This window comes from Urocitellus parryii, chromosome 11 (assembly GCF_045843805.1).
Source record: "Urocitellus parryii isolate mUroPar1 chromosome 11, mUroPar1.hap1, whole genome shotgun sequence".
NCBI lineage: Eukaryota > Metazoa > Chordata > Mammalia > Rodentia > Sciuridae > Urocitellus > Urocitellus parryii.
In genome coordinates this window covers 48,089,098-48,102,517 of record NC_135541.1, presented here as the reverse complement: position 1 = coordinate 48,102,517, position 13,420 = coordinate 48,089,098, and the positions used below count along the sequence as shown (strand labels likewise).

Here is a 13,420-nt window from a genome sequence, read left to right as displayed (position 1 = left end):
ACATATGATCTGCAAACTCTGTCACAGGCACACACATACACAAACACACACGTTTTTAACTATTCTCAATGTTCACTTAGCACAATGTTAAATGTACTTTAAAAATCACTGTTTAAAACTAAACCCATCATCTTTCACCTTACACTTTATCCCCTTATCCATGTTTTGTTCATCCATAGCATTACATTCCTCTAGTTGATTAAGCCAAAAACCTCCGCATGATTCTTGGCTTCTGCCCCATCTCCCAATCTATACCCAACTCAGCACCAAACTCCCATCCATTCTATTCTAATACTATTCAATAGTGTCTTCTTCCTTTCCAGTTTAGTTATCTCCGTACTCAAATTTCTCAGCACTTATTACCCACGTCACTCTTCAACTTTCCTCTCTTGCTTTATAGACTCCAACCTCTGTCTTCTTATTACTTTATCAAAATACATATCTATATTCATTTTATTTAAAAAATTTCAGTGGTTTCAATTTATTAAAGCCAGAATTTCAAGACTCTTCATGATGGGACCCCTGACTATGTTTTTAAACTCATCTTTCCCACATTTTAAGTCATATCTCCACCAGCACCTTCTCACATACCCTACATACAATATGAACACTTTCACTTCTTGAATATGTCACTTTGTCTCAGAGTGGTGAATAGTATTCCATTGTACAGATGTATCACAATTTGTTTATCAAGTTATCTATCAAAGGACATCTTGGTTGCTTTTGATTTTTGGTAGATTTTTCAAATAAAGATGTTAAAAACATTTGTATGCAGGTTTCTGTGTAGATATATTGGAGGGGGGGCACCCCTGAGCTATTTGAAAAGCCTCTAGTCGACCTTGGAGCCAAGGAGATTTTGGTCTGGCATTGAAAGTCATTTTGTGGTTTCTCCCACTTAATGGATTATGCAAACACATGGCCAGTCCTCGCTCAGCTAGAGAGGCTGTTCAGTAGCTCAGGACTCAGGCATTAACCATTGGGCTTATTAACCATTAACCTTATTTGGCAAAAGTACACTCCATGAAGATCCTCTGAAGCCCCCTTGTATAAATAAATCAAACGTGGGCTCTTCTCCCTCTCTCCTTCCAGTGTGGAAGCAGGATCCCTAAGGTCGTAGAGTCAACCCATCCCCACTTTTTGAAAATTACTTTCTGTGTTGTGAAGTTTTCGCTATGTTTCTCACACAGTACACTTCTCACAAGGGAAACCAAAATTCATAGCCCGTGCAGGACATGGGTGAGAGATCTGCTTCCATATCAATTAGGTAAATATCTAAGAGCACTATTGGTAGATCATATGGTAACACCGTGATTAGCATTGGAAGAAATTGCCACAATGTCTCCGAAAGCAGCAGCTCAACAATGAATGAGAACATTCCTGTTGCCATGAATCCTTGCCAGTCACCTGTATAACAAGGTCTCTGAATATTAGCCATTCTAATAAATATGCAGTGCTACCTATTATTGTTTTAACTTGTAATTCTCTAATGGAATGATGTTGAACAGTTCTTCAAGTGCTTATTTGTCGTCTATATATTTTCTTTAGCACTGTATCTCTTCAAATCACTTGCCCATTTTCTAATTGGATTGTTTTCTCATTGTGATGCTTTTAAAATCTCATGTATATTTCCTGGATATAACTCCATTATCAAATATGTGTTTTGAAAATATTTTCTCCAAAGTACATGGATTTTTTTTTAAAAAAATTCTTTCAACATAGTCTTTCACCCAGCAAGATTCTGAATTTTAATAAAATTCAATTTATCCTTTATTTTTTGTTCATAGGTCTGCTTGATGCTAAAAGCTAAATGTAACCTATGTTTTCTCCTATGTTATGTTTTTAGGAGTTTTATAATTTTTGCTTACATTATGTCTATGGTCCCTTTTGAGTTGATTTTTGTGAAAGATACAAGATTTATGTCTAGCTTTACATTTTTATATATAATAGTCAATTTTTCCAGCACCATTAATTGAAAAGGCCCTACTTTCTCCATTAAATTATCTTTGTCTTTTGTCATAGATCAGTTGACTATATTTTTGTAGGTAAAGTAAAGGTCTATTTCATTCCATTAATCTGTGTCCATTCTTTGGCCAAGACAATGATGTCTTGAGTAATATACCTGTTTTGGTTTAGATTGGTGGTATCCTCCAAAAGCTCATATGTGAGACAATGCAAGAAAGTTTAGAGGTGAAATGTTTGAGTTATGAGAGCCTTACCCTAATCCACTTGAATGGATTAACTGGGTGGTAACAATAGGTGAGTAGAGTAGGGCGTGGCTGAAGGAGGTGGGACACTGGGAGTGTGCCTTTGGGGTTATATTTCATCCTTGTTGAGCACAGCAGTCTCTCTCTGCTTATTAGTACCATGTCCTGAGCTGCTTTTCGCCACCACATTCTTCCACCATGGTGTCCAGCCTCACCTCGAGCCCAGAGCAATGGAGCCATCTGTCTTTGGACTGGGACCTCTGAAACCATGAACCCCCAAGTAAACTCTTCCTCCTCCAAAATTGTTCTTGCCAGGTCTTTTGGTCACAGCAGAGAAAAAGCTGACTAAAACAATACTTTTAGGGGAAGTCTTGAAATTAGGTACCTGAGTCCTTCCAACTTGTGTTGTCAGTCTCCTCCCCTCCCCTCCTATATTTCATCTTCTTTATTCTCCCTCTCCTCTTCCTTCTTTTTCTTCCTATTATGTTGCCTATTCTAGGTCTTGTGCTTTTCATATGATCCTTAGAAAGAATTTAAAACAAAGATATCTGTAAGTATCTGGGAAAATCCTAATAAAAACTGAATGTGAAATCAATGCTAATGATCTATGGGTAAGTATAGAAATAATTAACATACAGGAAAAGTGTAAGCAGGGAAGAACTAGAAGGAGTTGGAATGTTCTGAGATCCTCATGGAGAAAGGTTAAAGTGATAGATTAACTGTAGACTTTCAAGGTTCAGAGTTGACTTATTTCCTATGTTCAGTTATGGGATGTTGCTTTGGTAAATTTGCTGATCAATAAATTCCTTAAATTGTTCAAAAAGTGAAGCCTGTCAGGAGACCTGGCATTGCACTAACATGACTTCTGTGTGACCGAAGGAACTAGAGCCTTCCCTCTGATGATGCTGAGGCTGCGGCTGGAGAGGAAACCCCACTTCACGCCAAGCCTTATGAGCCCACTGACAAAGTAAGAAGACTTAAGAAGATAGGGAGGATGAATTTGAGGCTTTAATTTCTTTGGACTTTTAACTTACAAAGTAGGACAAGAAACTTTGATTTCAGGTTTTCCTGTGGGTAGTTTTGTGAGAACAGCTACACAAAGATTTTGTAAAATTGCCTGGGTATATTGCTGACATCCCCCTACAGAACTGCTGTCCCATACCTGTAATCCCAGCTGCGAGGGAGCCAGAGGCAGGAGGATCACAAGTTCAAAGACAGCCTCAGCAATTTAGGGAGGCCGTAAGCAACTCAGTGTGACCCTGTCTCCACATAAAATATAAAATAGGGCTGGGGATGTGGCTCAGTGGTCAAGTACCCCTAAATTCAATCCCTGGTACCAAAAAAAAAAAGAACTGCTGTCCCCCCCCTCCTGTTGCATTAGACTTAAGGTGAAAAGATTGAACAAAATCAATTGGGTAAGGTTAAGAAAGAACATTCCTACTAGCTTTGGATGTCCCTCTCAAGGTTTGGGAATGCCACCAGCCTAATATTTCTAGCCTCTTTATTCTTCTTTCCTCATTCTTCCCCAGAGAGGAGGAATTTTTAATTTTTGTTGATGCTTCCAGAAGGAGAAAGTGGCCATACACGACCTAGCTGACTTTCTCACATGATCAGGATTTCTACAGATCCTTCATGTTGCAAGTTGTATAGGTTAGGTTTTCTCTGTGTGTGTGTGTGTGTGTGTGTGTGTGTGTGAGTGTGTGTGTGTGTGTGTGTGTGTGTGTGTGTGTGTGTGTAGAGGGTGGAGGGGCGCCTGCTCTGACCAGGAACCCTCTATTCCCAACTAGTAGGTCAGTGTAATTGTGGTGTTCAATGTTAGGAAACTACTTGCCCATAGATATAAATTACATATTCCCATGTCAACTTGATCGGCAATAAAGGTAACAACTTGTCCTCATATCTAACTTCCTCTCTCACCTTATTTCCAAATTGATTTCAAGAACTCAGGTGGTTAAGTTCCTTAAGAACCACCAATAATGGAAAATACATAACTCTAGCTATTCCATCTGAATATAACAGTAATATGACAATGATAACAACAACAAAATAGCCTTGGTCACCAGTTACTGTGCTACACTCACCACAAATGTTTATTTATCACGACAAAGCTGAAAAGTAGGTATCATCACCCCTGTGGTTGGTTCACTTTGGAGTCATTGAGGGAGAGGAAACAAGGAAACAGGACAGAAATCACCCCATAAAACTGGACTCAGCTCATTTCTAACTCTTTCTTGCTCTTGTGATCAGTTAAAGTGCTATCCTTCTATTCCAGGCATTTCATCTGCAGTGATGCAGCTCCCATCATTAATATCATCTCCTGAGGAAGCATTATGTTTATGGTAAGGTTTTATATTTAACTTTATGTACAATAAGGGAATAGTTTTCATTTGTACTCAATCTAATTCTTTTCGCTGGCTTTGGTGGCTTGACCTAGTGCACAAAATCCCATACTGATGACTAATTTGGCACACCATCTAGGAACTCAAGGTCAGTCTCTGCCCTTGGTAACTATCAAAGCAATTACAAAACGGGAGTCATGTTCTCAGTATCTTTAGTAGTCTAGAACAGGGGTCAAAAAAATTCTGACTGATGAGCCAAATTCAGCCCACAGTCCATTTTTTTAAACAAAGTTTTATTGGAACACAGCTACTTACTCATTTATACGTTACCTATAGCTACTTTCACAATTCAAGAGCAGTGTTGAATCAACATCACAGAACTTAAAGTTCACAAAACTGAAGATATTTACTGTTTATCACTTTACAGGAAACATTTGCTGACTTCTGGTCTAGATGTAGGGACTGGTCCCCTATTCTCAGGGCTCTGAGAGGTTAGTGTAATTCTTTCTCACACTGGCCCTAGGCTGTCTTCCTCACCTCCATAATCATTCACCAAGTTGATGGCAGCAATGATAGCTGGAACCCTACTCACTTCTCACTAGATGATCTTGAATCAGATTCCCCTGCCAGCCATTCTGGCTGTCTCCAACCACCAAGACTCTAATAGAAGCATTTTCAAGGGAGGTATAGCAAAGCTTTTAGTTTTAAAGTGAATTTAGACCTAATGACTGGACACTGTCATGCTTTCACAAGTATATAGTTGATTAAAATAAATATGGTGGTAGCTTATTATACAATATAAACTCTCTGGACAATGGCTAACTCCTCCATTTTGCCGTAAACTACTAACATCCAGCATGAAACTACTGATATCTGAGAATGAGGTATCAGTACTTTTGAAAGGCTTTATTGAGTACTGAATCAAGAAGAGGGAAAGTAATCTGTGCTGGTTACCTAATATATGTTTTTTACTAAAATAATTAGATTATTTAATCCTTTCCATACCATAAAATGTGATCATTGTCATCCTCTTTGTACAAATAAAAACATTCCACTTAGAAAAATAAACAAGCATGCCCCAAACATCAAGGTCTAGATTTGATATTTCTAAGAGACAATTCCACAAATCCTAAAATGCCCTTGAGTTAAATCAACTCAAACTTTAAAAGGTATACTTCATCTGGGATGGTATTCACGATACCTAAGAACTGCTGCTATAGCACCAACACTCACCAAAATAAACTCCCACTTGTTGGTAATCACCTAGTTATTGTTGGATTATGGGGAACTCTAGGGGCTTTGGGGGAAGAGTCTCTGTGGCAGGGGCAATCAAAGAGCCAAGGCAAGCATATCTTCATCAACTGGTATATAAGCAGTACTTTAATATTTTAACAATTGGTAAAACTGTACCAGTGCCAACTTGCTGAAAAATAAATCTGGAAGCCTTTAAGACTCCAAAATTCACAATTATGCACAGCATGACCATGATTCATCGTGTGAGCTATTTGCCTAAGTAAGCTCTATGGGAGCGATATGTCCACTTTAGTTTTTGAGCTCTTACTGTTTTAATGTTAATTCAGTCAAGCAGAAGATAGAAGGCAGCGCTTCTCAAAGTTGTAACCCACTTTCCCTGCAGTGGCTTAGCATGCTTCTCCAATTGTCTGATGAACTCTTTCACGCTGGTAACTGTGGTGTCTGGAGTTTCAGTGATCTATTTCTTGGTAGAATAAATAAACACGGACTAAGGGAGGTCCTGTGGCGTTCAAAGAGCACACACATGGGGCCACACATGAGCACTGTAGAACTCAGCATGCAGCAAGGTACACAATACACCGTAGAAGTCACACATTGTCAGGACTTACAGAATGAATTTGTGAATAATTAAATGTTTAGTCCCTCTCCTTTATAATAAGTCATCTAAACCAAGAGTGATTTTGAAAGTACCACATTATAATTTAAAGTTACAGACATCATCGAGAAATTATTTTTTTTTGTTTTAGTGATAAATTGCTATATTATAAAGGCAAGCCATTCTTGGGAAATATTTGTAAATTATGTAGAGAGAAAGAAAATAATAAAGGAGAAACTACTAAAAAAAATACATGCTGAGGCACATATTTGAAGTGTCAAGTTAAAAGTAGTCACATTTTAACCACCGTTATAAGAGTTTATGTTCTTGATTAACATTTTAACACTAGTTAAAAATAGCCTCTTTCACAGATATAGACTGTTAATAGTCTGATCATCTCTCATAGCATGATTTCCATTCCTCTTTTGATTTACAAAGAAGTGTTTTATTTTATAGCAGTAATAACTGCAGTTTGCTAGGTGGAATTATATTTAAAAAGAAGTGAGGGATATGTGTGGAGTATAGCAATGGAAATACACATATCATATATATAATATATATGTATATATCTCCCATGAAATACACTGATATAATTTTCTTCTTCTAAATCTAAAAGTATCGATGCTCACTGAACAGTACTTTTTGAAAAAAACTCAGAGCACAGCATTTTTCTTTCCTTTGACATTAATGTGAATGCATCTCACTCCCTCCCCAGCGGGTTCCATATAAAATATGATCCTTCCCATCTTAGTAAGTAGAAAAATATCACTTCTGTTTAAAATGCCTCCTCTTGATACTCAAAAGGAAACAAACTCTCAAAATGTCAATAGTCTTAGTTATTCCACAGATAACTAACATTTTAATAACATGAAACTGTATTTAGAGTAAGTGGAAAGTAAAATTCAGAATTGACATTTAACATGCACCATCTGGGATGGTATTCAAAATACCTAGGGCTACTCACCACTCCTGGCTTACAGTTGTTATAGCAATGCTTGGAAGTGTCATCAACGGTAGCGTGGTCGGCCTGGAAATGCCATCTCCCTCGGGGGTCCTGGCCCGTTCACTCTGTCTTTGGGACAATGGTGGTAACTGTAAGTTTCCTGAGCAACACCTTCTCCCTCTCCAGAGGTCGATCCCAAGTGTGTTACTGGAAGAACTGTAGGATTTACTCAAGCTACATTCAAAATAATCTTTAACATTCTGGAGGAACCACAGGGAAAGAAAAAAGAAGAAAAAGAGAATAAAATTCAAATGTATATCAGGGTAGAGTGAAACAAGAAACGAAATGGTCAAGCTGTCACTTACGAAGTCTCAATTCATGGTCTCACAATCGAAATCTAACATTGATGTCAAATGCTAAAGAGACCACAAAAGGGGAGGGGTAACTGAGTCTCAGCTTTGTGAACAAACCTATTAGTTGCATATTCCTGGAGATTTGTAGGTACATAATATTCTCCCTGAAGAGCACATGGATTAGAGTGCTGCTTCTTTTCTTTCTCTTTTTATTTTTCCTTTTTTTTCTTTGTTTTTTAAATGTACTAACATGAAATTTGCTAGATTCAAAATACATTTTGCAAATCCATGTTATCATTTTGCCATATGGGAGCAAACTTTAATAAAATATGGAGTTCCTTCTTCAATGTTTTAAAGTAAAAATATTTTCTATCTTAAGATAGTAGGGTATTGAAAATCAGGAACAACTGACTATGTCTGTTCCTATTTTTTTTTTAATCTTATGATTGATGATTTTCTGTTTTGTTCTATTTTGTTTTGGTCAAATCATATAAAGGCTGAGATCTAGTCCTGAACTGCCTTGCTCAAGTGCATGCCCTAAAGCTGATATAAATCGAATCCTTGTGAGAGGACAAAAGCACAGTGTTAAACCATGATAAGAGTTATTCATCCTTCCCATATGTCTTGGTGACTATGGTTCCTGGTGCTGTTGGGAGTGGGATTCCCAAGCGATCCTCTGCCTGTTGAACCATTTATATCAGCTCAATGGCAGAAAATGCTGCAGCACTGCAGTGGCAGCTGAGAGCAAGAGGAAATATCAGAGCAATCATTTCACTCTCCACACTCATCTTAACAGAGAACAATGGAAGCATCAGGTCAAAGTTGCTTAACTGAAAGTCATCCTAAGAACACAAGCACTTCCTACCAATCTGTCAGACTAGACAGAAGGATCTGAGACTTGACCCCCTAGAGATTAAACGAACAAAATCCTCTACTGCCCTGTCCTCTACCCAATTGGCCCAATGCTAGTTCGTACAGGAATCATTAACTCAAGTTTGAAGGTCTGAGTTCACTCAACAAATATCTGATGCACTTCTATTACAGGCACACCCTGTGCTACTTTAGAACAGAACTAGCAAGAAGAAACATCGTATCTCTCCTCAGCCCAACCTACATTCATTTAACTGATCTATACAAGACTCTATTTCCATGGCAGAAATCTGGACCAGAAGAGGCTTGATAATTTTTACAAGCCTCACGCTCCCTGCCTGGAAATGGGATATTATCATATTTTCTTCTTGACTTATAGTTTTGACATGTCATTTGTCTGAAATTCAGTAGAGTCACAAATTGATAACAAGAAGAAGAAAAAACAATCCAGAATTTGAGAGTTTGAAACATCCAGGAATGCATCAGGTTTACTGGTTAGTAACTCATCATTATAATAAATCTACTATAGGTCTACTAGCATATGCTGCATGTCAGTGTGTGCATTAAAAATTAGAGACTGAAGGGGATGGTTAGCATATAAGTTTCATTTGTTTTTCCATGGTATTGGCAATACTGGGGTTGAAACCAAGGGGTGATCTGCCACCAAGCCACATCCCTAGCCTTTTCTATTTTTCATTTTGAGACAGGGTCTCACTAAATTTGCCCAGGCTGGCCTTGAACTTGCTTTCCTCCTACCTCAGCCTCTGGAGTTGCTGGGATCATAGGTGTGTACCACTGTGACAACAAGTTTCATTCTTAGGGTGCAGTGGCACAAGCCTGTAATTCTAGCAACTCTAAAGGCCAAGGCAGGAGGATCATAAGTTCAAGGCCAGCCTCAGCAACTTAGCAAAGTCCTAAGCAACTTAATGAGATCCTGTCTCAAAATAAAAATAAATAAATAAATAAAAATGGGCTGGGGATGTGGCTCAGCAGTTAAGAACTCCTGGACTCAATTGGTGGTACCAAAAATAAAAATGATAAACTAGTTCAGGGGACAAAATATACAAAATATTCCTGAAGAGATTTAAAAACAAACTAAAGGCCAGTAATCATAACTTTAAGTATCAACATAGTTCCAAATATGCAGATTAAAAAAAAGTATTAGCTGTCCAGAAAGCAGACTCAACTATACTGTTTATCTCTTCTTCAAGAAATATTTCTTTAAGAAATATACCAAAGAACAGAAATAATGATATAACTTAGCTAAACCAGGGCCTGGTTTACTTGCTGGGTATTTTTTTTTCCCTTCACAAAAACCAAACAATACCAGTCAGGTTTAATTGCAGTAAATAAACTAAATGTCCTTATTTAATACTTTTTATTTGAAAAGTAACGGAGTCACATATACCACAAAATATTTTCCACACTAACTTGCCAATGAGATTGAATTTACAGATTTGAAGTTATTCTTTTGAGTTAAAAGGATTTGTTTTGGAAAACCCCAATTAATGTGCAAATACATTTCCACAAAAGAAGAACATAAAGGAATAGTTTTTCAGAAACTAATTGAAATATGAAATCATTAACATTGTTTTAAAAACACTCATTAATCCATGCAGAGCCATTCATAATTATCTTAAACCCTATAATTCATACTCATAATTTATATAGTATTCTCCTCAAATTATTAACAACCTCAAAGAAAAACTCTAATTCAGTCATTTCTCAGTTGCTGAATTTGTGGTCTTGGTCTTATTTTCCTAATTTAAGCACCATGATTCTGACTGATGCTATGCCTCTCATCAGATCAAATATTTTGGGGAAAGGAACATGAACTTGAATGTCATTTCTGGAAATCACAACTTTTAAAATGCATCATACTTTCAAAAATTTACTTTATGTCTAGATAATCCCTAAAGAAACAACCTAGTTTGAGATTATACATGTTTCTAAAATACTTGTCTGTTTAAAAATCAGTATTCTTATCAATGCAATTCCAAATAGTTACCACAAAGGGAAAACTCATGTGAAATCCTGCACTTAATTAGGGTAAGTATGCAGGAAGGAAGGCAGGGAATACCATGGGGGTTTTATCTCTGTCTCATCCTCATATCAAAATCCAGTCAACACTTGAAATATCCAGAGAGTCAAGACCCTAAATGCTTTGATTTTTCTTTTACTTTGTCAATTTCAATCATTTTTTTAGTGTTCTTATTTTTTTTTTTTAATTCTTCCAGTTAAATTCAGGTTAGAATCTGGAAAGCAGGATGAAGATGCCTCAGAAAACTAGGAATGAAGCAATCATTTGACTCGGTCATCCCATTCCTTTACATATATCTAAAGGATTTAAAATCAGCATGCTACAGTGACACAACCACATTGATGTTTATAGCAGCACATTCACAATAGCTAAGCTGTGGAGCTAATCTAGGTGCCTTTCAACAGATGAATGGATAAAGAAATTGTGAGATATATATACATACATACATACACATGCACACACACACACAATGGAATATTACTCAGCCAAAAAAGAAGAATGGCTTTATGTTAATAAATGGATGTATCTGGAGACTATCATGCTAAGTGAAATAAGCCAATCCCCAAAAAACTAAAGGTCAAATGTTTTTGTTGATATGTGGAAGCTGAGCCACAATAAAAGGGGTAGAGAGAGAAAAGAACTGTAGTAGATTAGACAAAGAGAAATGAAGGGAAGGGAAGGGGATAGGAATAGAAAGAAAGTGGAATGAATCTGACATGATTTTCCTATGTAGATACATGAAAAAAACCTAAGTGAATCCTACCATCGTGTATGTCCATAAGAATGGAATCCTAATTACAATAAGATAGAATCTGTGCATGTATAATTTTATCAAAATAGATTCTACTATCATGTATAACTAAAAAAAAATCAATAAAAATAAATAAATAAATTCATTGTTAGAAAACTGGATAAGAAATTTTTCCAAGGACTTGTAACATGCTTTGGTGCACTTTCCATTGGAACCATGAGCCAAATTTCTCAAACCTTATGAAATTAGAGACAGAAATTTTGGGACACATTAAAGGGACATTCAGGCTTCCTACTGAGGGTAAATGCTGTAATGCTCCATGAGACAATAATAAAAGTAATTTTGTCTTTGAAAAATTTGGTGTCTTCATCAATTACAAAGAAGTTTGTCTGAAGGTAATTTTTATCGCTCTCTTACTGATTACATTTCCTTCTTTTGAAACAATCTCCTAACATCAATGATTAGAAAAGCAAAACTATGACTGAGTTGTGGATATGGATACATGTCTTGGTTATAATACTACACATAGACACATACACATACACATATATTACATGTGTAATCTAGGTATATATAAATATCTATAGCATTACATATGTATATGTGTTGTATATATATATATATATATATATACACACACATACATATTTATGGCACATTATGTGTGTACACACAAACACACATACACACTCCTCTCCCGCTCTCTCACTTACATGCATATCTCCTGATTCTTCCCTCCTAGTCTTACTCATTTTCCACTTTTCAACTCCTCTCCAAATCTTCATCTTCCTATCCTCTAAGCAATATTATTATGCCTTTTATCACGATGAATTCTTGTGTTTGCACTTAATTTACCTCTTACTTCTAGAACTTAGTTCACAAATGCAAAGCTTTGAATGTGTGCTGTTCCTGTGACATTCCTCACACTGAGTCTCCTATTATTTATATACTACAAGAATACAGAGCCTGAAGGTTCTTCTCTGTATTCCTACAGACCCAATCACGGTGTCCTGAATGCAGAAAGGGCTTTGCCACACTGTTTCCTTCCCCAGAGCATCAGAGGGCTCACTTCTCTCTGCTTGTGAGTCATCCTGCCCACATGCTATCTCCTCACACTGTCCTTTCATAAAGACTGTAGTCTCACTATCCAATCATTCTTTGTACCCCTGACCAACTTCATTTTCTATATAGCCTTTTTCATAGACAGGATTATTTCTTAAGCTGCTAATTTATTTTTGTTTTTCCCTATGGATCATGGAGACAGGAACTTTATGCTAATGCTTGATGAATCTCTAGAACTTAGAACCATATTTGACTCACAATAGATGCTAAATTAATATTAGGTTTATGTTTAAATAACTGAATAAAATTTTTCTGAGTTCAAATAATGCAAGTATAATAAGATATCCTTGATTAAGGGTAAAAAAATTATTTAACGTGTGACATATAAAATATATTCTGCTAAATTGATGTTGTTTTGTGGGACATTCAATAAGGCTGAGCTACACAGTGAAAAGTTCTAGGTTGGTACTGTCCTAATGTGTCATTTAAATTTTTCTAGTAACCACATTAAAAAGTAAAAAGAAATAAGTGAATTCGTTTTCATAATATATTAGTCTAATATGTTTAAAATACTATCATTCCAACATGCAATCAATATTAAGAACTATTAATGAAATATTGTGCATCTTTAATATTTGTATATATATTCAAAAATCCAAAATATTTTATGAATATAACACATTTCCATTCAAATCAGTGTTTAATAGACCCAAGTAGCTATAGTTACCATATTGGACAGGATAAATCTATGTGATATTTATCTGTTCTGGTTGTGGTGAAGTTAATTGTTAACTGTGGTTTTCTTTTTCTGCTTTTTCTTTTTTTTGGGGGGGGGCGGGCTGTAATCAGGGCTTGACTCTGGGGGTGCTAAGCCACTGAGTTATATCCCCAGCCCTGTTTATTTTTTATTTTGAGTTAGGGTTTCATAAAGTTGCTTAGGGCCTCAATAATGTGCTGAGACTGGCTTTGAACTTGTGATCCTTCTGCCTCAGCCTCCTGAATCACTGG

At 36.5% G+C, this 13,420-nt stretch overlaps 1 protein-coding gene across 8 annotated transcripts in view; it reads right to left on the bottom strand.

Moving 5' to 3' along the window:
- Window positions 1–13,420, bottom strand: part of Pde4b (phosphodiesterase 4B) — a 514,783-nt gene that overhangs the window by 408,849 nt on the left and 92,514 nt on the right. For all 8 annotated transcript variants that reach the window (XM_026409100.2, XM_077791662.1, XM_077791663.1 and 5 more), the window contains one exon: window positions 7,357–7,595. In XM_026409100.2, coding sequence (XP_026264885.1) covers window positions 7,357–7,595 — 239 coding nt within the window. The remainder of the gene's footprint in view (window positions 1–7,356; window positions 7,596–13,420) is intronic.